The following is a 27876-nucleotide window of genomic DNA, read 5'->3' as shown; positions in this document are numbered from 1 at the left end:
TGAAGTGTTTTGAGACTTTTCAGTAATTAGATACATTTCTAAATTAAATGGAAGGATTATTTATTTCTCACGATGGTTTCAGTAGTGGGGCTTGCTTTAAAATTACTTCCATTGACCAAGATATACTCTAAACCTTTTGTGGTGAATCATCATCAAAAACATTGCACCAATGCAGCATTAATTTTAGCCACTACACCCCGAAACTTTGAAACTCGCTCCCACAATCCCTCCGCCTTGCCTCCTCCTTCCGTATTTTCAGATCATGCTGAAACACCTTCCTTTTTGATCCTGCCTACGGTCACCTCTCCCCTCCTCCCGGTCTGTGTCAGGCTCCGCCATTGCTCTGGCAAGTGCTCTGAGATTCTAATCTTCAAGTTGTTGTTGTTGAGTGGCTTACATTCAGTTCTCCTTATACCGCTATTCAAAGTGAATGTCACAGATAATTAATTGTTTATATCAAATCTGCATCAACATGATAAATAATCACTCTTGAATTTCTCACATTTATTTTAATTACTTTTCTGTGTCTAATAATGGTTGCATTCATGATTTGCTGGGAAGTGAATATACCTCCTTTGTTCCCCAGCATAAACAGAAGGTTTAGAGCTACATTTTTCATATTTTGTTTGCAAAACTAACCTGTTGTGTTGCACAGTGATGTGTGACACAGCCATTATTAAAGTAATGATATAAGAACTGTTCTCCCGGTAGCGGGCCTGGGATGTGCGTTCAGCCGCTTTTGGAGGCAGCAGGGATTGAATAACACATAGTATAGTGAGTAAAGTGAGTACACGCTGATTTTTAAAGACTCTAGCAATTGTAAAGCTTCTGCTGACCTTGCATGGGAGATCACTCTTTTCAGGACGTTTTAATAGCCCAGCAACTAGTTTTGCCAGCTGTATATGGATTCCCAAAGTTTATGTAACTTTCATCCCACCAATATAATATAGGAAGCCAAATTATAAATATTCAGGGAACTTCTGCTTTCTTTGTCACGGCTGATTGACCTGTCACCATCTGTTCTGCTTTCTTCTGATTCTTGTTCTTACAACAAGGAGGCAGTCTTGAGTAAATTACTCTCACAGATGTGTGTTTGTGTATGTGTGTGGGGGTGTGGGGGGTTGCGGGCGTGGGCAGAGGCGAAAATTCTGATCAATCCACCTCACAGCAATGCTTCTCTTGAGAAAGTGACTCATTAAAAATGAGTGAGCTATAACATGGGATATTATACTAATGAGAGTGGATAAAAGAGCATTAGGATGGCAGACAAGGTGTAATAAAGTATATTTACCACACAAGGATCTCAGAGGCAAATTGAAAAGGTAAAAAGGATTCAATAGAATCGAAAGATTAAGGATCAAAGGGAGATTGGGAGTTGAAGGGATGAAAATAAGAGAAGGGAGTTAGAGGTAAAATAAACAGGTATCAAACAAGATTAGCCCAAATGCAGGAAATAGACAGTGGGTGGAAACAAAGCAAAGGTTAGGAATAGAGGAGGAATGGAGACACAATAAATAGAATAAAGCAACAGAAATGGAGAGAAACAGCAACGAGAAATAAAAGAACAAAGGAGCAAAGCTAAAGAAACAGCTGATATAAGAGACACAAAACGACAGGGTAGAAAAATATCTGAAAAGAAAATGCAAATGAGAAAATGCTTGTTTGGTTTCAATGTCTGTGCTCAACTATTTGCAATATATTATTTTTGACAAATGTCAACTACTAGGAGGGAATAGCTTCAAACTTACCAACACAGTGGCTGGTCCCTCATCTTTGTCAGTGAGCTTGTAAAATGGAGGTGGTGATGTTTTATCTGAATTAAAGTATATTCCCAAAGTAAGTATAGCCGTGCTCTGCATTTAAAATGGGACATTTACCTTTTGAGTGCAAACACTCCTTGTGAGTCACGTTTTGCTGCACACAGTATTAGCATCAATTAGATGGGAATTATTCTAATCAATGGAAACATGCATGTACCAGGACTGTTCTCAAAGTTGTTGGTGATCTGTCTGTTCATGCAGATCATCTCTCAATCTACAGTACAACAGTATCTTCTAATGAAAGTTATTCAAAATCAAGACTTTGTATTGTTTCCTCTGTAGTAACATTGAAATTTTTGTTTTTCGGTAATACTGTAACAATAATAACTTGTATTTGCAAAGCACCTGTCACAAAGTGCTTTACAAAATACAGTTATTTAGAATTTAAGAGCATAATTATATAGCACATACAGCTGCTAATCTGCACTAGTGATTTCCGAGTTTTCTCAGTAGACTATTTTCTTTATTTCCATTTCTGGTACCGAGACACAACATCTTCTGCACAAAGTGAAATACATCATTTGCTTCAGGTGCTGGACACTTTTAGCAATTCTTTGATAGACATGAATGATAAAAGGTGTTTATTAGCCTGTCATCCATTGTGAAATTATACCTTGCAATGGTGACACTGATTTAAATTGAAGGTCGAAGTAATGAGTAGAACATTTTATTTTTAATGCTGAGATGTCCTTTTGCACGCGAAGTGCTGAAATTGACTGGAAAGTACCTCTGTAATTTATGATCAAAGCAAAATATAAGTTCTACATCTGACAATATTCTTTGCAGAAACCATGATCTGAACTATTTGTTCTTGTCAGGACGTGAACTGAATAAAAAGCAAAGATAAAGGACTGAGATACCTAAAGAGTTGATTGCAACAGAAAAAAACATTTTATTCCAAACATCTTACAAGTCCTTGCTTTGTTTGGAAAGTCAGGAAAATACACCAACTCAATAGCCCCTTTCATGTTGGGAGGATGACTCAAAGCGCTTCACAAGATTTACTGTAAAGTATAGTAACTCCATTTTCATAGGTGAATGTGGCAGCCAATTTGTGCACAGCAATGTCCCACAAACAGCCATGAATTAAGTGACTGACTAATTTTATCTGGGGTGGTTGATAGCCAGGACACAGAGAGAAACTCCCTTTTCTTTTTGAAAATAGGAGAATTTTGAAAGCAGGCAGAGGGATTTTGAGAGCACTCCAGAGATTAGGAAATACAAACACAAAATTCATATATATCGTGGTTTAATTATTGGATATCAATTTGTACAATGATTTAAGAAAGTCATCCAATTTATTGATACATTTTTGTTGAAAGGAATTTCATTGTCTGTTAACTTGTGATACAATGGTTTAGTGAACCTTGTGCAAGCATATTATTAAAAAAAATTAAACTGAGCTGCACACCGTGGACACATACTATGTTGCTATGGAGTCTTTAAAGGTAATCTATAGGAACGTGAGCTAAGAATAGCTACCCAGGATACTTCTGATTCCATTTCCTCTTTTCTGTCAATGAATTACCTGATGAGTATTTGTGAAGTCCTATAGCTTAGTAGTTAGAGCACTCGTCTTGCAAGCGAGAGGACCTGGATTCGATTCCCAGGCAGGGTGAAACCTTTGGCAAATTTCCTTACTCCACATGCCTCTGTTTAACAAGCAGTAAGTAGGAACCTGGATCGCTTTTCCAGGGGTAACAATCCCTTCAAAAAAACAATAATAAGTTGGTCACTCAATCCACGACTGCTGTGGGACACTGCCGTGCACAATTGGTTGCCGTGGTTAGCCCACAAATATACAGTCAATACACTTTACAGTACATTCTGCGAAGCACTTTGAGACATATCAAAGACATGATTAGGCACTAAAGCAAATGCAAGAATTATTATTATTATTTAACTTATCCTAAAGCAATAATACAAAAGAAGCGTTTAAAACATCATCATCCGGTAAAGATGAATCAGTATTGTTAATTAACGTTCTTTGAGTGTGCAATCTATTTAATTGAAAATGACTATTGTACTAATTGATTTTGTAGTTGGGAGACATTGGAATGAAACGATTCATTCAAAGTTTTCTTTTAAAAATTGTTTTTTGAAAGGTTATCATTAAATTTATAATAGGTGCTTGATGCATGGAACTCTGTATTACAATATGTACTGACCCAAAGAAAATTGCAAAAGGTAGTAAAAAATACTATACCTTTTCACATGATATCATTATTAGTGAAATAATCCATCCCAGGATAGGCAGTAGGGAGTAGGATTTGCCAAGGTATTTCCCACCAATGTGATGCTGGAGTGGTGTTGTACTGTTGGAAGTGCCATCTTTCAAATGAGATGATAAATCAAGGTAATTCAACAATTGGTGAATTTTTATGTAGTGCAAGAGCACAATAATAATATATAAATAATCCTTGCATTTGATGTAGTGCTTTATCACTTTGTCGAGACATCTCAAAGCACTTCACAGAAATATACTGTGAAGTGTAAACTGTTTATTTTAGGTGAACGAAACAGCCAATTCTCGTGATTTAGGCAGAAGTCTGATGACCTAAAAGTCAGATTTTTAGATTTTTGTGTTGAAACAAGATAACTTCTTGGACATCAGACACTGCCAATAATGTTTTCTGCTTTGTGTATACTGAGACCCTTTGTAGTAAGCATATACATAGTGATTGGGATGCACATAGGAAGTAACATTGGTAAACAATCTGATAATCTTGAAGTTAGCCTTTATCTTAAGTTTGGAAACCAGCCTGCATGCTGGGAGCAAGCTACCGAGGTGTGGGCATATACGGTGAAACCTTATTATAGCACAAGTTAAGGTTTTATGGATCTCAATTACCGTATATATGCTTAACCAAAAGAATGCAGAAGGAAAGAGACATCAGGCAATTTCAAATGAAATTTTAAAAACAAATTCTCTCTTGTGATTGTTATGGTTTGACATGCCTGAAGTCCTGTTCCATTGACAAAGGTAAAAATGATATAATTATTATGTGATAAACTCTCCATTGTTTATGAATATGATGAACACTTGCAAAAGAAGTTATTTCATTATGTTGTATTTATACTCTGTGAAGTCCTTTGACACATCTAGAAAACATGAAAAGCGCTTTATCAAATCCAAGGATTATTATTATATGTATATTAAATACCTGATTGTTTTCAATAAGGCATGCTTTAAGGACTCACCGTAATACTGTATTTCATGTGCACTTTGTTGAGTAAATTGGTTGAAATCTCCTTTTTATTAGACTATTTCACAAAATAATCCATTAAAATCATAAGTATAGTACTTGTATTATAAAAGAATAGAATTGCCAAATCCTATGCCTTATTTTTTTCTATAGAATCCATTTTAAGGGCCATTTAACATCATAAATTTTGCAATATTAAAGCGCTTTAGCAAGTCAACTAACCTGAATTTAATATGCAAACACATCAAAACCTCTTCACTCTCAACCTGGGTGTCAATTATCATTAGATATACGAACACCATGAATAGCCCTAGCCTCACTGAATTAATATTTTAATCCTTTCATATCTGTTCTGCCACAACCCTTCTTTATTACACCTCATGCACTAAACAATCTGCTGTTCTCAGTTTCGATGATTGCTTTTTATTTCATATTTTAAATGATTAACATGTCTCAATAAAATCATATTATAAATGTGACTGGCATATGAGATACAGTAACACAAAAACTCTATTCTTTAAATAGTTATTTAGTGAATAGTCCCTTTACTGGATGATGATTAACTGCACACTGAATTTCAGTAAAAGGGAGAAACAAATATTGGAATTACTGAACACTGAAAGCTGAGTAATTACAAATTGTTAAATGTTTATCAGGATGCCACTCAGTCTAGTGGATGAACAACAGTCCTTGCCTTTACTAACACTGTGAAGTGAGGTACAAATCAAAATTGAAAGCTTCACATCTTCACAGCTATAAGGAAGCTGTAATCCATATCCACAATGAAAAAGGAGAGCAGCTAGAAGCAGCCAGTCCAGTGCCAATGCTCCATTCTCATGAACAGCAAAATTACATCCAATAACGTATCTGTCATTGTTAATGAATTGAATGTTAAGCTTGCAACTGTAATAGTTTATTGATTGAACAGGGGTCAAAATGAAATAGGTAGTTTCATGTAATGCAATATACAATATTTTGTTAAATATGTATGAGCCTAAGTTATTCAATTAATACCAAGGATGTAGGGGCAGTGGCACCCAAACTACAATATACAGCACAGAATTATATTATCATACCTGGTTTTGAATGGAGGATCACTGAGCTCTACAGATGAGTGTGACATTCTATAACATGTAGGTTTATTTACCTGCAGAGGTGTTTTGTTTACAAAATATACCTAACTTCCACATGTATGCGTATGAAACCTAACTCTATCTCTCTGCCTCCACCCAAGACCCCAGGACCACTGATATCCTGACAGACTGTCTGTCAGACATCAAGTCCTAGATGAAAGCTAACTTTCTACAGTTGAACGACAGCAAGGCCGAGGCTCTCCTGATTGGCTCGCGCCAGCGCCTCTGCACCTCAGGCACTGGCAGCATCAGCATCCAAGGATGCACACTCCACCTCACCAAGCCAGTCAGGAAGCTAAGCATCTTGTTCGACCCTCAACTGACCTTTCTCCCCCACATCCATGCCATGAACTGCTCTGCCTTCCTCCACTTCCAAAACATTGCCCGACTCTGCCACTGCCTTCCCCTCAGGCCGCCAAAATCTTCTTACACGCCTTCATTACAATCAGGATCGACTATGCCACCACCCTGCTTGTCGGACTTCCCAACTCTTCCCTCCACAAGCTGCAGATCATTCAGAACTCTGCAGTGTGTGTCTCCTCCTGTACCAGGCTCCATGACCCCATCACCCCCATCCGCACCCGGCTCCACTGGCTCCCGATCCCCCAGAGGATCGAGTTAAAAATTCTTGTCCTCACTTGGCCTTGCCCCCTCCTACCTCTCCAAACTGCTAACACCTTATCAACTTCTCTGCTCAGCAAGCTCCAGCCTGCTCCATGTCCCCCGTCCAGTCCGTCCCACCATCGACAGTCAGGCCATCAGCCTCTCTGCCCCCACCCTCTGGAACTCGATCCCACATTCTCTTTGTCTCACTCAGCCCCTTGCCTCCTGCAAGGTATGCCTCAAGATCCTCCTCTTTGACCTTGCGTTCAGCCACCCTCTCTGCCTTCCGTGGTCCCAACCCCCCCTCCCCCCGTTCGGGTCCTAATCTTTGACTGTTCAGCGCCTTGGGACATCCTCCCAATATGAAAGGCGCTTCACAAGTGTAATTGTGTACTGGATTTTACCTTGACTGTGATTTTGGTCATCTTTTTCCTCCTCACTCGCTTTGGCCTCCACTCCCAGTACAGGTTCCCAGTCAGCATTGCAAAGAATTTTGAGACACCCTCCTGACATGAAAGGCGCTACAAAACTTTTATTGTATTTTAAAATTCAGCTCTGGGACAAAATGTTTTATCTAGAATTACTATAACTTAGACTATAATGAAGATAGTATGTTATGCTTTGAAAGGTCGTCCACGCAGGTCTATGATGCTTTGAATCTTTGGTCATATCAAATGATGGATCTAAGTATTATTCAGAGGAGATGAAGCTGTAGTTGGGAAAGAGGAATTCAAAACCAGAACCACCTCTGCAATATTGTACACCTCCACTACTACCTCTCCCACATGCCACGGGACCCTCATCCACACCTTTATATGTCCAGGTTCAATTATACCAACCCTTTCCTTGCGCTATCTTGGACAAGCTGCAGACTCTCCACAATCCTACAGCCCATGCCCTCTTCTGTACCAGGCTCTGAAAGCCCATCACTCCCTTCCTTCCTCAGCTCCACTGTCTTCCCATGCCCCAGTCAATCAAGTTCACTTTCTTTGACCTCACATTTAAATCGCTCCATGATCTTGCTTCACCCTCCCTCTGCAGCTTCCTTACCGTTACCAACCCGCCTGTTCCCTTCACTCAGCCAACCCTGGCTTATTCTACGTCTCCTCACAATGAGTGGGTGAGCTTTCAGCCACTTGTCACTCGCTATATGGATCTCCATTACCAGGTCCCTCCGACTTACTCCCTCCCTCCCTGTTGTCAAAGGCCATCTGAAAATCTACCTCTTTGCGTTTTCAGTATCTCTCTCCTCTTCACCTCCATCACATTTTCCACTACCTGGCACTGACATTCCTCAATGTAAAATTCACTTAAAAAAATAAATCTTTTAAGATTGTTTAAATATGGACCACATCAAAATAGCTGCACCTTAACTCAGAGGTAAGTCACATTTCAATGAATCCACACATCTATCATTGAAAGTATCTGAACTTTTCTTGCAAAAATTCAGCAAATTTTGTTTCATGCTATGCTTGTGAAATTACTTTCATCTACTTTTTACGAATCTGGAAACAGTGTGTAAGGGGTGGCAAATAAATCTGCAAGTAATAGATAAGCACATTCTGTCGTTAACTTGGCTTTGACGGTAAATTAAATTACTGCCCAAAGAAAATCATTAGGTTTCAACATTCACTTCCATCTGTTGCCACAAAAAAGAAACATCAAAAGTGTCCCAGATGAAACAGTATGTGAAATAAAATCTTGACAGTAATGCGCTTTATAGCATTACCTTGATGTTCAATAACCATCAAGGATATTCTGCCAAACTGAGACTGAAGCTCACTGCCCCTCCTTGTCCTCCTCAACCTCTTTGCTGCCACTGACCCTGTTCACCATTCCATTCTCCTCCAGCTCCTTTTCCCTATTGTTTACTTTCATGGTTCCATTTTGACTTGTCCCATCATCTTCATTACATCTCCTATTGTGGCATCTCAGACCTGAAATACCACCCAGTCTTACTCTGTTAGATCATTTTACCTTAAACTTAAAGATTGCAAAGAACTGTGGAAAGTTCTTAAATTCAGTCTTAGTGTGGAAACTGGTTTTCCCTGGTTCTTTAAAATAAAACATGCCAATGTTTTGCTTGTTTAATAATTGCTAATTAATTTTTATCTTTATTACTTTTATCTGTTTTTATTATTTTTGAGGTATTATTATCTGGTAAAGGACAAAGTACGTATTCGCCACATCCCAATTCAAGACTTTGCTGATCCTCACAAATGTTTTTCTCAGATCATGGAGCCTTCTCGTGAATTATTATTATCCATCCACCCATCCCCCCACTCACTCACTTGCCCATCTGTCCATGTGCGTGTGTGTGTGTGTAAAGAGGTTCTTCCTTCACTGTTTACTTCCTCAGATGTCTCTAAAATGCCGAATTCAGAGTGTTTTTGCTCAGGTGGCCTATCAACTGTATTGTTTGTTCATCATGGAGGAAAGTTAAAGGTCTGCATACTGACCCGGACCAAACTCCGTACCCACATCTCACCAGTTCTGGCCAGGCTCCACTGGTTCCCCATCAGTGAATGGATTGACTTCAAAATCCTCACATTCGTGTTCAAATCCCTTCACTCTTTGGCACCTCCCTACCTCCCTGACCTCCTCACTCCCTAATCCACCACCCAGCACCTCTACTCGACTAGCTCTTCCCTCACATCCTCCAACCCACATCGGAGGTCGCGCTTTCAGCCACTTTGTCCCAAAACTCTGAAACACTCTCCCTCAATCCCTCCGCCTTGCCCCCTCTCTGCCCCTTTTCAAATCCTGTCTGAAAACTTTCCTCTTTGACCGTGCTTACAGTAACCTCCCCCCCTGCATGGAGATCAGGCTCCGCTACTGTTAAGCACGCTGAGACACTATCCAGCGTGGAGGGTGCTATATTAGTTTTTGTTGTTATTATACTGTGAACACTGAAGTATTGATTTTTTTTCCAATGTCTTACAGGAATCATCAGAACGGCCTTACCCAATATGGACAGAGAAGCAAGGGAACAATATTCTGTTGTTATTCAAGCCAAAGATATGGCCGGACAGATAGGAGGACTGTCAGGGTCTACGTCTATTAATGTAACGCTAACTGATGTCAATGACAATCCGCCCAGATTCCCACAAAGTACGTATTAATCTTTCACTCAATATATTGCATTTTCTAAAATTCTCTAACTAACCATAGTATCATATTGGAAAAACATTGTAGGTTCCACGAATGATTGCTTTATTTCTGCAGCCACTTATTTCCTGGTGTGACAGCCCCTGATAGACAGCTAAATAAGAAGCTAGGTATCATTTGTTGTTGTTTAAAATCTATAACGTCTATGAAAATCATTGATTCCTGTGAACAGCCACAGTATTGTTTTGGTACAAGATGACAATCCTTTACACCAACACCCATATATTCAGTCCATGTTGTTGGAGTCAAATAGTTTTAACAGGAATCTTGGGACATTTTACCCCTTCATATTTTCATAGCAGAAAACAATTCTGTGTTGAGAATCACTGATTATTTGCAGATACAAAGAGATGCCCTTAGTTAGGTAACAAACCAACGTAAATGATTCAGGATTCGGAATCCTTCCAGCAACCTTCAACCATTATTTTTAGCAAAATCCTGCTAAATATTCTGTCAGAAATAGCCTAATATACTCAAAAGTGATCTCATTTAAGTTGGTTTCAGAACTGAATATGCTTTTGACCAAACTGTCTAATTTTGCTGTTGTTCCTGGTACAACATCTTGTGAAGGGGAACATTCTGCTATATTCATTGGACGTTTAGGCCCTTTTCCCTGTCTTTCAGTGGTGTATGGCAGGGGTAGGGCTACTTTGCCCAACAAGTAGGGTGACAATGGGGCTCACCTTGGACACAGTGATTTTATGTATTTATGTGAACACACCAATACTATGAAGATAATGAAGTAAATCATTCAGAAAGTGACCAAACTTTCTCATAAATGGTGTAATTTAAGAAATCTTTCTCAGCCTTTGAGTTTTCCCTGCAGATAACTGTTCTAATATGTCCATTGTGCACATTATACAATGTTATGATGACACATGCCTCCAACTGACAATTATGTTTCCTCCCACCTATTCACAGAGCACTACCAGTTATATGTCCCTGAGTCGTCTGCAGTTGGCACAGCTGTAGGTAAGATTAAGGCAACTGATTCTGACATTGGATTGAATGCAGACATGAAATACAGCATCATTGATGGAGATGGTGTAGGAGTTTTCACCATCTCTACTGACAAAGACACTAGGGAAGGAGTTATTATTCTAAAGAAGGTAAAGGCATCATATTCTGAACTTGAAATGCATGTTTTCGTGTGGCTTTATGTTATATTAAACCTAATGGGATGTTAACACGTAAATTGTCCATGTGTTCTGTTCACACCATCTAGCCACTGAACTATGAAAAGAAGAAAGTGTACACTGTAAAAATAGAAGGAGCAAACACTCATATTGAACCCCGCTTTTGGAGCCTGGGCCCCTTCAAGGACACGGCAACCCTCAAAATTATTGTCGGAGATGTGGACGAACCTCCCGTGTTTGCCATGCCATTTTATATAATGGACGTTTATGAAAATGCTAGACTGGGAACTGTAATTGGAGCTGTGATGGCTGAGGATCCTGACAGTGCCAACAGCCTCATCAGGTAGGTTTTTGCTGCTTCTGAAATAGGGGCTCAAGGCATTTAAGTAAAACAACAACAAATTACATTTGTGCAGTACCTTTCAGGCCAGGAAGACGTTCCAAAGTGCTGGACAGTCAATGATGTGTATCTGAGCTGGGGATTGGGATCAGGATGGATGGGAGCAGGGAAGGTGTGAGCAGGAGTGTGACCGAAGGTGCAGTCAAAGAGGAAGGTTTTGAAAAGGGTCTTGAAGGAGACAAGAGAGCTGCATCACCATTATAAGCATTGATGGTGATGTATTTCAAAATCCAATTCAGTTTATTATTATTGCATTAACCCTAAGGTTTTATGGATTGATCTGAGAATTATCCTAATGTGCATCTACAAAACACAGTCACTGCACTTCACAATATATTCTGTGAAGCATTTTGATATGTCCCCCTTGCATGAAAGAAGGGATACCAAATGAAAGGATTTTTTTTATTATTATTAAACTGTACCAACGTTTAGCTAAACGTATTCATAAAATATTATGGTGATCAACGCTTTGTCTGTGTGTTTTCTTTGTCCATGGAAGGTGTAATGTAATAATAGCATTGAAATAATAGGCAAAATAATAGGCGAAAATATTACGCAAAAACAATTGGACCGAAATTATGCTGCTTCAAGGTTGAAGGTTTGCATCTATGAAAGAATGATAGGCCCTGGCTGAAAGTTTGTACGTGTCTAGGTCCCACTGTACCTGGTAGTTGAGTCACTTTGTTTATTGACAGAACTTCTTAATGGAGCTAGAAACCAATCACCTGATTGACCCAGTTTGAACGGTTCCTCTGATCACAGTGTGACTGACATTAGCAGCGATGTTCCTTGAGATATCAATGACCCAGAATGTCCTGCTCTCAGGTGCTGTGGATGTAATGGAAACAGTGCCCATGAGCTGGTGGAATAAAGGAAAAAGAAAATGCAACTAGTTGTTGATTGAGAGGAATGTACACTGTATTAAACCTCTATTGCACTTTCTAATAGATAAACGTGTAACAGAGATGGCTTGGGATGTTCTCCTGACGTGAAAGATGATATACAAATGTCATTTTGTTAATATTGTTGTTGTACACTTTCCCTGAGCTACAGCCAGGATTACGTGAAAGTAATTTTTGCCACAAAATTTAAATTCCCTTTGACTCCTTCCCTCTAAGACCAATGACTGCAAAGTGAAAGTACTGTGTTTGGGATGATTGATTTTGATAATCCACCTATTTAAATCAAAATGTAGGGCAGAAGCTTCTGTGGGAATAAAAGTATGATTTTGCAAGCCAGACTCTGTAATCATGACTGCTGGTTTATGAATTTTGGACTGAGAGTCTCACAGTTACACATGAAAATGATCTAACTGAATAGTAAGCAGGCAAAGTGAACAGCAATAACAAAAACAATTGGATGTATACAGCACCTTTTCTGTAGTAGAATGTTTTGAAAAGCTTTACAGTGATGGGTCAGACACTGAGCAAGGGAGAGGGAGAAAGGGGAGATGACCATAGGCACAGTCAGAGAGTTTGGTTTTGTGGTGGATTTGAAGACAGATAGAGAAGGTCATGACAGAAAAGTAGAAGGAAGGACTTGTAGAGGATAGTGGCACAGAATCTGAAAGCATGGCCACCATTGGTGCTACAGATAGGGCAGTGGATCTGCAACAAGCCTCAATTAGACAAGCAGAGGGAGCGAGGGGAGGGGTAGGGTCAGAGAAAATCAAAAGCCTGCCTTCTTTTGGATAATTTGCTTTCTTGGGATTTGTAATTCCCCAATTGTGGATCTCCCAGCAATCCCTGAAACCAATAGTTGCAAACTGGAAGTCACAATTAGCAATTAAACTCCACTTAGTGAAATTGCATGTTTGACTATAAGCAAGGTTCAGATACTTCAAGAAAAGATTTATTTAATAAACGGGGATTTAATTTTTTTTCTCAACAGAGGCTTATTACAATGGCCTGAATAACTGTTTTGTATTCTGGTACTTTCTCACACAAAACATGGGAATAAATGCATTAGTGAATATTTGGGGGCAAAATTTAATTTGTTTAACAATATGAAACCTAATGAGGTATGTGCAAGCCAATGAGTATGGGAGAAGATTAACTCAATTATTATTTATTACAAGAGTACTAGGATATAAAATTAAGAAGTTACTGCTCCAGTTATATGGAGTGCTGGGTAGACACATTTGGAGGACTGTGTGCAACTTTGGGCACCCAATCTTAGGAAGACATAGTAGGCTTAGAAGTTGTCCAGTTTACTAGATTAATGCCTGGGTGAACGGTTTAGAAGAGAGGATAACATGATTATATTCCGAAGAACAGAGGACATTCAAGGGTGATTTGATTGAGGAATTCAAAATAATGAAAGGAATTGACAGGTTAAAGGGTCTAAATTGACACTTCAAATAGTGGATGACTCTTCTCTCTGGTGGAGGGTTCGATTATAAAATTAGAATTAAGAAAGTTAGAACTGAGGTTAGGATGCATTTTGCCTGCAAAATACGCAGTCGCTACATTTTATAATACATCCGGTGAGGTGCTTTGAGCTGCCCTTCCGACGTAGAATGCATCATATCAAATGTGAGAATTATTTATTGTTTACTTACCCAGTGGGTTGTGGAAGTGTGGAATGCTCTGTTCCAGAAGAGCAGAGGGGGTTACACGAAAATATAGACACTGTTGCAATAAGTTTGGGTTTCATCAGAATGTGGTTCCTTGGATACCTTTAGGACAATGCCCTATACCTGGAACTTAGAGATCAGACATACAATGATCAAGATAATGTTGATTGAAAAGGGAAAGAGGAGGGAGAATTCAGTGGGAAGAATTGTATGTAGAATTTATTGGGCACAAAATTCTACCTGTGACTAGATACACTCTATTTATGTAGATTTCAGTTTCCAAAATTTGGCAAAATCCAAAGATTAAAATGTTGAATTTGATTTCAGCTTTGAAGTTGGTTTCCTGTAGTTCTTAAACATATAGAAAAAAAAGCTTCAAAAGCAAGGCTGTATTAATAATTTAATAAATTGTGGATGTTCTGAATGCTATATAAATAGAGTAAATCTAGACCCAGATGGAATTTATTTTCATATATTTTTGTTTTTAAAATAGGCAGCATATGAGAGAGACAGAATATCACAAGCCTATGGCTTAAAATGTGCTGATAATGTAACTAACATCCTGTGCAGATGCTACTAAAGGGGTGTAAACATGTAATTAATTTCCAATTTATTGGTGATAAATATCATTCTAAGCTTCTGCTTGAAAGACCAATGTTGCCTTGACCAGAATTCAACTGACAATTGCAGAAATAGCTGATGTTATCTGTGAATTAAGGAAAAACAGCCCAGGCTGAGGCATTGATTTGTCTTAAATTCAAACATGTCCAGACTCCACAAGAGAAAATAGTCCTCCAGTCATGAAATCAATACAATATGTAATCTAGTGGCAGGAGTAATGGCTGTAATTTTTTCTGCTCAGAAACGACTCTCACTAGTTTTGATATTTAAACACTCAAGGGGTTTTGAAAAAAAAGCTGTGAATAATTTAGCTCCAGCTTTCACTGAAAATTAGTTTTCTTTTTCACATTAAGTTAAAAGGCCATGGTACTTGATAAACTGACCAGAAGACATTTTGCTGGGTTTGAAAATGAAGAATGTGATGCAATGGTAACTTTACATCATCAATTGCATATGCCCGTCAATTTGTCTTTTGACTTCAATATAAAGCAAAGGCGTATAAATGAAGAATGAGTGTTTCAGTGAATTTGCACACCTCCCTCTAACTCTGGGCTGTCGGTTTGAATTGTGCTCAGACAGATCGAGTGAAATATGTTTGCAACAGCTTCATCCTATTGAATTGACAGCTGTAATATGGTGCATAGCTTGACACTGAATTGCTAATTCCAACCATTGAGCCCACGAGAATGAGGTATGCAGACAGTGTTATGTCTATTTTATTGTGGTGCTTTTTGTGTATATTTGATATAAAAATTGGACCAAGTAAGTCACTGCAAAAAACAAAATTGAAATTAGGTTTTAGATTTGAGGAATGCTGATTCAAGCCAGAGTTTGGTGCTTGTGCTCACTCTCCTTGAGCTTTTGCCAAAGTTCAATATCTGCAATAAAATGGGTGAATTTGCAAATCAATGTGGAATCCTGTAGCTCAGAGGTTAGAACACTTGCCTCGCAAGCCGGAGATCTGGGTTCGATTCCTGGCAGAGCAAAATGTTGAGCAAGTTTCCTTACTCGCCTCTGTTTACCGAGCAGTAAGTAGGAACCCAGTTGTTAGTCGATTGGTGGATTGCTTTTCCGAGGAAATAATTTCTTCAAAAAAAATTTATCACTTCAATCCACAACTGTTTGTGGGACACTGTGTACAATTAGCTGCCTCATTTCACCTACATAATATACAGTTAATTCACTTTACAGTATATTCTGTGAAACATTTTGAGACATCTTAAAGACATTATAAGGCACTGTATCAAACACAAGAATTATTATCAACAACACTCAACAAGAATTATTATTATTATTTGGTCTTTGCTCAAAAATGGTTCTTCTCAGTAACATGACATAGATGCAAAGCAGTTCCAGTGTTATAACTCCACATATTTCCTGTGCTATGGACAAATTAATTTCAGTTGGATCACATTTTCAGATAAAATCTAATTGATGATAATAAATAATAATCCTTGCATTTGATATAGCACCTTATAACATCTTCGGGGTGTCTCAAAGCGCTTCACAGAATATATTGTAAAGTGAATTGACTATATATTTTGTGGGAAAAACACAGCAGCCAAGTGCTCACAGCAGTGTCCCCAAAAAGTTGTGGATTGATTTGTGCTTAGAAACCTATGTTCTAAAACAGCAAAGTTACCTACTATTACACTCTTGTTTATATTACTGCAGCTTTGGTTGGGAATACGGTGTAGGTCAAAGCCACAGTTTAGCCCGATTTGCTGATAATCTGACCATAGCACTGAGGCCAAATATATGATGGAATGGAGGCATATATTTTAGATCATTACAGGACCTGGCAAATATTGATAAAATAGCACCTTTCCTTAACGGCTTGCAGTCAGTGTTACATAACTAAATAGCTATCAAACCATATCAAGTGACTTCTTTCTTTTGGGCGAATTGCCTAAGATGGGCAACTGTTGAATTCAATCGCCAAATATAGCTGTTTTGTCTTCAAAACAAAGCCACAGTGACAATTTTAAACATTGATCACAGCAGTCTTCAAAGGATAGAGTTCAGAATTTACCATGTAATGTTCTAACACCTTCATCTTTCCTTTTCCTTTCATTTCATTGTTGAGCCAGAATCAGTAAAATGATAGTGGAAGCTGATCGCTGTGGAGTTGTAGTTTGAAGGCATCAGAGTAAAATCTTCAACTTTCATGAAGTGTTGCTTGTGATAGCTGACAAAAAGAACACACTGTGCTAATTATCACAATGAAAGTGTAATGCAACAAGACAAATGTCATCCACACTGAATTTCATTATATCTGTGCTGTTTGAAAGTTGTATTTTGCCTTCCAAAATTTCATTGGACAGATTTTCCTACATTCTCAGCAAACTGAAAAACAAGAAAATTAAATGTGCAAGGCAAGTGGAGGCTCAATGGATCAGAGAATCTATAGTTTAGTAGCTCCAGATGAGTTATATCATTTAAACCCTTGTCTACATCTTTAGCCTGCCTCCAACTCCCAAGACAGTGTCCAAACTCTCGGGGGGCTGTGGAACAGTTGTTCCTTAAATTAGTCCTCTAGACTTCTGATGGCAGAAGTTTTAAAGAAACCATCACACAGATATAAGGAAAAAGAATTGGATATATATTGTATGTGTGATTTCTTTTGGTTAGCAAGGTGGCCTACACAGCTTGCAGGAAGCCAACAAAAACTTCCTGCTTTGGTTTGCAGGGTTAATAGTATCCAAGTGGGAAAAATCCTCATTCCCTGTGACCACCAGTCTGCCCTTCAAGTCCTACCAATGAGCCAGGAGGGCTGGTCTGTCATCAGCAGTGCTGTAGAATACTGCGGACCCTCCTAGCTCAGGAACTGTACTACCGAGACCGCTACAGGTGGTTAACTTCATTCAATAAGCTTTAATTTGAATTAGTATGTCTCAATTGGTTTAGTCAACAATCCCCCAGATAAAATTGATCATTCACTTCATGACTGTTCGCAAAACATTGCTGTTTGCAAATTAATTACCACATTTGCCTACAAATATACAGTCAGCATGCAATCAAATCTAAAAGTAATTAGAGATGTTTTGATGATGTGATAATGGACTATATCAAATGAATGGATCATTATATCTGGTATTCAACTGAAAATCGAATACAGTAGTTATGGTTAATATGCTGTCGTGGTGGTCATTAATACAAAGCTGGAATACATTGTACATGTTATTTATTTTACATCTTTGTCCACCACATGTTTCTCTATTACACACTGTCTGAGAAATCCATGGGTCAATCAGCTGGCTGATTGTATCTGCCATAAAATATGACATGAATGCATACGACTGTATTTTGAAGTGTGACGAATGATGTCAGGAGGAGAAACACACACAGATTGTCCTCGCAAGTTGATGTTGCTTTGTTTTACACCAGATTTGGGAAAGCTATCTGAGTAATTGTCGAACTGTGAAATTTTCAGGCCATGCTTTTGGCACACATCAATCTCTCCTTCTTGCCCGATTAGATCACCTCTTCATGGAGAATCTTAGAATGTTACTTTACAAAAATGGGCCATTTGGGCATGAAGTCTGTGCTGATGTGTTTCTCCACATGAGCCAACTTAACTATTCCACTTCCTGCGTGCTCCCCAGACTGTTCAACGGTTGCAATGGTAGAGGTTATAAACACTGGCACAGATTAGCTGGGCTGAAAGTGTGGTGTACATTCTATGTAAATTCTTCAAATGTCTAATTCCTTTCTAAATTTATGGAATTACTGAAGATTTTATTTCCTGATCTTTCTGTTTTGTTACTAGTTGCAGTTAAGTTTCTGGCTATGTTCTTTAGTATAGCTGCAAATCTGTCTTAAATGAAAGAAATTATAGACCTTGTTTTAAATGAGAAAGTAGAATGGCAGACAAAGCAATAAATCATTTAGACTTAATCTACATAATTCAAGCAAGATTTATCATTCTTTTCTTGTACACTTTGTTATTTTGTGTCTTGTATCTTTGAATCTTCAAGTAAATTTGAAACAATATCTTCCTTCATTTAGATATTTCATTGAGCGCAGTGAATCCACAGAGAGGTATTTCAATATAGATGCCAACAGTGGAGCTATTAAGACTGCAAAGCAACTAGACAGAGAAAGTATGCCTTGGCACAACATCTCAGTCATTGCATCAGAGCTTGGTAAGTATGAGAGTAAAAAGTTTTCTTAACTTTAGTAAACTTATTAATCTTGATCAATTGGCTTGGACACTGTAGTGTCTTTATGGTGGACTATTTCCCTTGCAGTCTTACTTTTGCAGTTGAACACTAAAAAACCCATGACACTATTCAAAAACATGTTTTAGATGTCCTCCAGATTAAAACTTGCAGCTCCATCCTCGCCTCCATCCTTCTACTCCAAGAGAATCTTGGAAGCCAAGGACCACCCTAGACTACTCTTCTCCATCACCAATCAGCTCCTCCGCCCACCCTCTCATGCCTCGCCCATCCTCTCCTCCAACACCAACTGCAAGGTGATGCTGGACTTCCTCGAAACAAAGTTGAGGGGATCCACTCAGCTGCATCTGCCCTTGCTACTACTATCCCCTCCCCATCGCCCCGTCACACCCCAGCCCCTACCCATCCCTCCATCTACACCTACGAACCTGTCTCCCCCTCCTCTCTCACCATCACCATAACCCACATGAAACTGAGCACCTGCTCCCTCAAACCCATCCTTACCACCCTCCTTACCTCCCGGCTCTGCATCCTTGCCCTGCTACTCACAGACATCATAATCCTCTTGCTGTCCACTGGCACAGTTACCACCCTCTAAAAACGTCCATCATCACTCCTATTCTTAAAAAACCCTGCTTGGACCCCTCCTATTCTTAAAAACCCTGCTCTCAAACCAATGCCACATCTCCAACCTCCCTTTCCTTACCAAGGTCTTGAAACGAGTTGTTGCTTCCTAGCTTCACTTCTTCCTCTCCCACAAATCCCTCAAATCAGGTTTCTGTGTCGCCCACGGCACAGAAACAGCTTTGGGAAAAGTTACAAATGCCCCTTTGTTCATCTGCCTCCTTGTCCTCCTTGAACTCTCTGCTGCCTCTTCCACCACCTCTCCTCTCACCTAAAAACTTTATGGTTCTGTCCTTGACTGGTTCAGATCCTACCTCTCACACTGTCTCCATTTCATCTCCACAACGACTTCTCCTCTAGTCCCAGCATCGTCTTGTGCAGGGTCCCTCCGGGCTTTGTCCTTGGCCCTCTCCTCTTCAATATCTTACGCTCCTTCTTAGTGACATCACCCGCAGAAATGGGGTCAACTTCCACATGTATACAGATCACACCCAACTCTACCTCTCTGCCTCCACCCTTGACTCCAGGACCACTGCTGTCCTGACAGAATGTCTGCCAGATGTCAAGTCCTGGATGAGAACTAACAGTTGAAAGTCAACAAGACCGAGGCCCTCCTGATTGTCTCCCGTCAGCGCCTCCACATCTCAGGCACGGACAGCATCACCATCCGAGGATGCACACTCCACCTTAGTGAGCCAGTCCGAAACCTTGGCATCTCTTGTTTGACCCTGAACTATCCTTTGAACCACAAATTCATGCCAAGACCCACTCCGCCTTCCCCCACCTCAATAACACCACCCGGCTCCGCCACTGTCTCATACCGCAGGCCCCCGAGACACACACGCATTCATAACATCCAGACTTGACTACACAAGCTCCCTACTTATCGGCCTCCCCAACTCCTCCCTCAGTTGGGTGCAGATCATCTAGAACCCTGCAGCCAATGTACTCTCCTGCACCAGGATCCGCGACCCTATCATCCCCATTCCCGCTGATTTCACTGGCTTTCCATCCCACAGAGGATAGAGTTCAAGATCCTGGTCCTCACCTTCAAAGCCCTCCATGTCCTTGCTCCCTCCTACCTCTGCTATCTCTTAACTCCCTACCAATCTGCCCACACCCTCCGCTCAGAGGGCTCCAGCCTACTTCATGTCCCCCGCCTCACCCATCCCACCATCGGCGGACGGGCCTTCTGCCTCCACCTTTTGGAACTCCATCCCACAATCCCTCCGCCTCACCCCCTCCGTCGCCTCCTTCAAGACCCATCTGAAGACCCTCCTCTTCGACCGTGCTTCGGTCACCCTGCTTACCCCCCTGTCCTCCACCCTCTCCGATCCCGACCGCCAGCTCGGGTTCAAAACACTGATTATCCAGCGCCTTGGGACATCCTCCCGAAGTGAAAGGCGCTATACAAATGTTCGATTGTTTGTTCGTTCATTCGTTTATTCGAAAATCACTAAATATATGTCCATTGGATACTCAAGAAGGGAGGTTGTCCAGGTACAATTTCCAGTTAAAGTGCTCATTCACCTCCTGGCTGTTAGAGTACAATTTGGCTACCGTGCTTACCCACAAATACAGTCATTCAGTTAATGGTAATTACTGTGAAGCACTTGAGCATGTTTAATATCAAATGTAAAGATCATTGTTTATTTTTGAGCTATGCTGCACTTCACCTGGGATTCCATGGTATTAACATCTATGTCTAAAGCAGAGAACATTTCCATTTCGCAACATGCCAACTCCCTCAAATACTCTAAAAGATTGATAAAATGATTAAAGATTATTCTCCTGGCTAGCAGTCCCCCAAAAAGAATTGGTCATTTATTTCATGGCTTGTGTAAGACATTGCTGTGTGTAATGTGTTACCACATTCACCTACAAAAATAGGCACTACTTTAAGATAATTCCTGTGAAGCACTTCGAGGCATCTCAACAGCATAATAAATCACAATATCAAATGTAAGGGTTATTATCTCTCTGATGCAGTGGAAAATTAAATCAACACACTTTTGTTTGCTGCTAAATAGAAAATAAAAATAACAATTAAATGATGACACTTTTCTACACATTGAAACTTAATATTTTTTTCTGGCACCTTACTTAGAAATTATTTTTGACTTATCAATGCTAAACCTGGTGAGATTTGTAGCGGATGAGTTGAGAAGGCAGAAGATTGGAGACAAAAATAGAGGCTTGTTTTGTAATGACCTTTGTATTTTTCAGACAATCCAACTCAGCTCACCCAAGTTCCAGTTGCTATTCGAGTTCTTGATGTTAATGACAACAAACCGGAGCTTGCCAAGGATTATGACACAGTTGTTTGTGAGAATGCCAAACCTGGACAAGTATGCAACTCACATTTCCATTTGCAATATTCACAAGCTTACAAAATAGTGAATCAAAAGAGAAAGTAAAGCATCAATTACAGAATATACAGTCAATATACATAACAGTAAAACCTGTCAAGGAGTTTGAGACTTTAAAAGCACTATATCAAATCCCAGGATTATTATTATTATTTATTATTATCCTGTGTTTTTATGTACAAATACACAAGTCACTTCTCTTCACAGCAATTACCTGTGAAGTGTTTTGAGTTATTTTTATGTTATAGGAAGTTTAACAAATAAAAGGATAATCCATATTTATAATCCATAACCTTTTGTCTTGCTTTATGTTGCAGACAATATACAATAAAATATTTATGCTAATGCAACACTTGTTTACTTTACATGTTAAAAAATATCTAAGGTCTAAATTGCAGTAATTCTCAAATAATATATTGTATATAGCAACTCCTTCTAATAACTGGAATTAATTTACAATGATCCCTGGGAACTCTGCCCTAGAATTACATTCTGTGGAGTGCAGTTCATGCAGTTATGCATTTCATCGAGAGTGATATAGAGTGCTTCTGTTGCTTTGTTGTTGTGACTCCTATTGGGTCTCATGGCAATTTAGTCACTGGGTCATTTTTACATCAAATCCTGAATAAAGATGGTTTTGTTGTAATGTAATGTAATGTCTGTTATTATACAGATGAAAACATCACTCTGATTACCATTGTGTTTCTTATTTCAGGTGATTCAAAGAGTGATGGCTATCGATGAGGATGACTTTGCAAATGGACCCAGGTTTCATTTCTCTCTAGCTACGGAGTTTCCTCCAAACCCAAACTTTACAGTACGGGACAATGAAGGTAAGACAATTTACAGACACTCCAGCATTTTCAGCAGAGGATCCACCACAAGAATGTGCACATAAGGATATTTTGTAAACATGTAAGATATATTTCTTTTTTACATCTGCTTTTTGGTGCCTTTGGCCTTCTTTGCTGCCCTCATTGAACAAAGGGGAGAGGGTAGTCTGAGACAATTCTGGGGCTGACATGTTTCAAGGGAACCAGTTCCTTTCCCTTTCCATCCACCAATCTCTTCAAAAACTAGTTCAAAACCTGCCCTCACTGCAATCCGTTTCAAGCCTGGGGTTTAAAAACATTGTAGATGAGTATCTTTATTGTTCAATAATCATACTTACACTCTAATAAGGTTAATACATACAACTAGTCAATTAAAAATTAACAACAATAAAACAATATCTTCTCTTGTAAGAAATGCATTAGGTGCCAGCTTTCCTCAGTTGAAAGCACTCTAACAACTGGGTCAGAAGGTTAGCGGGTTCAGTAACTAACAATTACTGCTTTGCACTGTTTCTGCGTGCATTGAGTTCATTGATATTTTAAGACCAATATAACTTACTCAGGTGCTGACTCTGTAGCATCTGTAGCAGTCATTTGGTAGCCATCCGTGCCCCGACATGCTGTTGTAATCGATTGCAAGGTTACTTCTTACAGCAGTGACTGACAGTTTACAAAGTATGATTGGCCTCAGTGACCCAGGCTGGGGAGGGGGAAATCAGCAAGGGCTCCCACTCCTGATGGCGGTTCAGCAATGCTGCCTGGAGGTAATATCAGAACTGGGACTCAGCTCTCAAAGTTTCTCACATTCAAAGTGCTTGCCAGCAGCACTCAGGATAAAGGGTCACACATGAACAATAAATTGTTGGCTGGGGGGTTGGCAGAAACGGCACCATGCGCAGTGAATTTAAAAATTGCGATAGAGAAGGAGAGTGAAGGAAAATGGTGGAAAAAAATCAAAATAAATTGAGAGTTGAAGTAAATGTAGGTTAAAGTAAATGAAATTCACAGCTCTGAAGTTTAAATCAATTCATCAGCTAACTTGAATTTATAAATATATTATGTCTGTTAATTAGACATTAATTAACATATATAAATTAAGAATATGTCTTTAAATATACTAATTGATTTGGAAATTACAAATAACTCTCAGAACTAATTTCTGAATGTATAGATTCATTAATCAACAGAATTCTGATTTTAAACAACAAATTTGGATATGCCAATTAATTAACTTGCAAGTGATTTAATGTTAATACTGAACACATTTTGTACAGTTTTAGGGAATTGCTTTCCTGTTAAAAACTTTTGAGAGTCATGTTATGTTATTTTTCCACTGTTAGGTAGATTGAAAACACAATATGAAATACAACACAAAATGAATTTTGTAGCCAACGCTCAATGGAGTTGTGTTCCTATCTAAGAAAGTTCATATTGTGCTTTCTGTTAATTTAACATGTTAAGTATTTTTTCATTATTTACGCCAACAAAATCAGCTTGCATATATATAGTGTCTTTATAGGAAAATGTCTCAGGAGGGCTTTATGCTTTATTTAAATTTTAGCTCCCAACATTAATAATATAAAATAATAAAAATAATCTTGACATTTGATAATACATGTTTCATGTTGGGAGGATATCTCAAAGTGCTTCACAGGATTCACTGTAAAGTGTTGTGACTGTATGTTCTGTAGGTGAAATGCATCTTTCCTGTTGATATATTTCACATAAATGTACAGCATGGAAACAGGCCATTCAGTCCACTCAGCCTTTTTGGTGCTTATGCTCTCCATGAGGATGACAGACTGAAAAGCAGTTATGCCAATCTTTCAGTAACTGGGGCTTTGATATAAATAACCCCAAATAACCGGAAAGTCACAACCAGGAATTATATTTCAGGACAGCCTTTTATGGCGCTAAATATTATTGATGGGCAATGTGTAGTGCCCATGGGTAGAGGAGATCACTTTACAGAGGGCGGAGCTGGTCCTGTGAATAAGCCACTGGTGAGGTGAACACTCCCAGAGAAGGCAGGACTCGCTGAGCTTTGATGTATCTGAAAATCTTTACAATCATCTCTCAGCCAAAGGCAGGCTCACAGTAACTTGCAATACTGTTTGTACGGTGAGGAGTTAAGTGTCCAAGCACTTTGTCTCAGTCTGTACGACTCCAGTGAGTTCCTGCACAACAGCACCAATCTACACCACAGCCAAGAAGGCTCAGGCCCTCCCAGCAGCCATGCCTTGCTGCCCGCAGGGAGCCCACACGGCCCGAGGAGTGAATAAGAAAGGCGAGTTCTCAAGAATCACTCATCAATGCCATCAACGAAGAGGCACCGTGTAACAGTGAGGTGGATTTCTAGTGGGAAGAACATAAGAAATGCTAGACGAAAAAAGATCAAGGTCCATCGAGCTCGCCTTCCATCTTCCTGGTGGTTGCATGCACATATGTCCCAAACTACCATAATATATATATATAATAATAATAATAATAATCGTTGAATTTGATAAAGCGCTTTTCACGTCGGGAGTCCCAAAGCGCTTCACAGAACACACTGTAAAGTGAATTGACTGTATAATTTTGGGCGATCGCGGCAGCCAATTGCGCACAGCAATGTCCCACAAACAGTTGTAGATTGGAAATGACCAATTTATTATTGTTTTTGGTTTTGGACGGATTATTATTAGGCTCTGTGTGGAGTAAGGAAACTTGCCCAAGGCTTCGCCCTGCCTGGAATTGAACTCAGGTCTCTCACTTGCAAAGCGAGTGCTCTAACCACTGAACTACAGGACTCCACATCCAATGTTTCGTACAATATATATGTATTGTACGAAACATTGGATCCAATGGCCAAGTTCAACAAACAGAAAGCAGGCTTGTTGAGCAAGGAAAAGCATTGACACTTTTTCTTTCTCTGTCACTACAGAGAGATGCTCTAGTGATACAAAATATCCCACCTAGCTACGTAGTTGGGAAGTGATCAATCACTTAACAGTAGTGCTTTAACAGTTTGCCAACATGCTGCTCAGTCACCCAGCTATGGGATTTTACATATTTTATTTTAATCTGCTTTCTGTTTTTTTAAGAGAGGAGGGAGTATTGGATGCTGTATAACATTATAACATTGTGGAGTCCTGTAGCTCAGTGGTTAGAGCACTCGCTTTGCAAGCGAGTGACCTGAGTTCAATTCCAGGCAGGGCGAAACCTTGGGCAAGTTTCCTTACTCCACACGCCTAATAATAATCCCTCCAACACCAAAAACAATAATAAATTGGTCATTTTCAATCTACGACTGTTTGTGGGACATTGCTGTGCGCAATTGGCTGCCGCGTTCGCCCACAAATATACAGTCAATTCACTCTGTGAAGCGCTTTGGGACGTCCTCCCGACGTGAAAAGCGCTATATCAAATGCAAGGATTATTATTATTATATTTTATCTCTTTATGATAAATAATGCAACATGCCTTTTTGTGTAAAATACACGTCCCTAATTGATGGATGATGAGGGAGCAATCTTCAATGGTCCCATGCTCTCTAACTGCATTGCTATGGCAAGGATATATAAATGTATATATCCAGCATATAACATGAGTAAGCCCAATGTAATGTACATTTATTTCAGTAAATCCTTTCTGTTAGTAAAGATTTTAATTTTTAGAAACAAAAGTACATCATCTTAATTTGCAAACAATTATATTCCAGCAGAATATTTTTACCTACAATAATCCTGACCCATGCAAATAGTTCTTATTCCCTACAAACTTTAAACCAACTGTTTCAGTAATTTAAAATAAATATTTCTGTCTCAATCGAACCAACAGTTGTTTAGAACACTATCTTTTAACCTTTTTGGACCTTGAATATGACTCTAATTAATGAGATGAAAACCTCCATTCTGATGCCTATTAATTAATTGATTAATTGAGCGAATCCAATTGGTGACTCAAACACCAGTTTTTGAAGATCACAAGGGATCTTGTCCAGAAGATCTCATCCTTCAAGATACTATCCCCCCATTTAAGCATCAAGCTGTTTTTTTTTAAAAATACGTTCAGAATCACGTCCTCAACCATTATCCTGGAATCCTGTTCTGGTCTTTAATTGCCTGCAGGGTAAATAAATAGTTCTTGCGTCTTCTCATTACATCAAAAGAATCACTATAAATTTACTTTCTGATTTGCATTTACATTTTTCTATACCTCTATAAGGTCCCCCTCTCCTTTCCAGATTGAAGAGCCGAAACTTATCTAATTATTGCTCATAGCTCATTCCTCTAAACTGAGGATCATCCTTGTTGCTCTAATCTGCACTGCCTCCAATGTCTGTGTTGTGGCAACCAGCGCTCAAATCAACAAAATCATAATTCAGTGAATACGGAGAATCATATAAAATGGCACACACTGAATTTGTGTTGTGGTACATTGCTTCCATTAGTTTACGTCTCACAAGAAAATTCTACCAAGTTCCAGCTAGCAAGCATTTAAAGTTACTCTTTCAGGTACCGCTTTATATCACGGGTAAAGAGAATGAAAATGTAATGCAGTCTAAAGTATACTGATCACTACAGAAATCATGATCTTTTCCGTTACATTTTTATAGCCGGTAATCACGTTAAAAAGTCTTGATTTTTTTTAGCAATCGGAACTCATTATCTCTTGTAATACCTAATTTTTTATATTTTGCTTCAGGTTATATGTTTGAGCAAAACCCTAAACTCTAAAATGTTTGTTTTTAAAGATAGCACAGCCAGTGTTCTGACACGGCGGAGAAAATTCAGTCGGCATCTCCAGGAGGTGTATCAGCTACCGATTGTTATTTCTGACAGTGGAATCCCCGTGCTGAGCAGCACTGGTACACTCACTATCCGGGTGTGTGCTTGTAACACTAAGGGTAAAGTCCGAACTTGCAGCACTGAAGCCTATCTCTCCGCAGCGGGTTTGAGCACTGGGGCACTGATTGCCATATTACTCTGCATCCTGATCCTACTGGGTAAGTCTCGCCTTAAACCCATTCGTAATAAGGAGCTAACTGTTCGGAAAAGTGCTTGGGAATTACTGCGGGAATTGAAAAGTGGGTATACTTCTCCTTGATTTAAAACTTAAACAAAGTTTTGATAAAACTGTTATCTTTCCATTTGATTCTGCCTATGCATAAACCTACAGCAGATGCTTGATGTGGCTTCAGAAGGTCAGCAATCTTCAATATAATG

The 27876-nt window shown here is 39.2% G+C and overlaps 1 protein-coding gene across 1 annotated transcript in view; it reads left to right on the top strand.

The window, feature by feature from the left end:
* LOC103183954 (cadherin-18) overlaps positions 1 to 27876 on the top strand; it is an 88796-nt gene that overhangs the window by 47695 nt on the left and 13225 nt on the right. Inside the window, exons 4-10 of the mRNA XM_007901724.2 lie at positions 9706 to 9873; positions 10852 to 11039; positions 11156 to 11409; positions 18671 to 18807; positions 21694 to 21815; positions 22552 to 22669; positions 27405 to 27656. Coding sequence (XP_007899915.1) covers positions 9706 to 9873; positions 10852 to 11039; positions 11156 to 11409; positions 18671 to 18807; positions 21694 to 21815; positions 22552 to 22669; positions 27405 to 27656 — 1239 coding nt within the window. The remainder of the gene's footprint in view (positions 1 to 9705; positions 9874 to 10851; positions 11040 to 11155; positions 11410 to 18670; positions 18808 to 21693; positions 21816 to 22551; positions 22670 to 27404; positions 27657 to 27876) is intronic.

The sequence above is a fragment of the Callorhinchus milii genome, unplaced genomic scaffold (assembly GCF_018977255.1).
Source record: "Callorhinchus milii isolate IMCB2004 unplaced genomic scaffold, IMCB_Cmil_1.0 Scaffold2, whole genome shotgun sequence".
Lineage (NCBI taxonomy): Eukaryota > Metazoa > Chordata > Chondrichthyes > Chimaeriformes > Callorhinchidae > Callorhinchus > Callorhinchus milii.
This window is presented reverse-complemented; position numbering and strand designations above follow the sequence as displayed.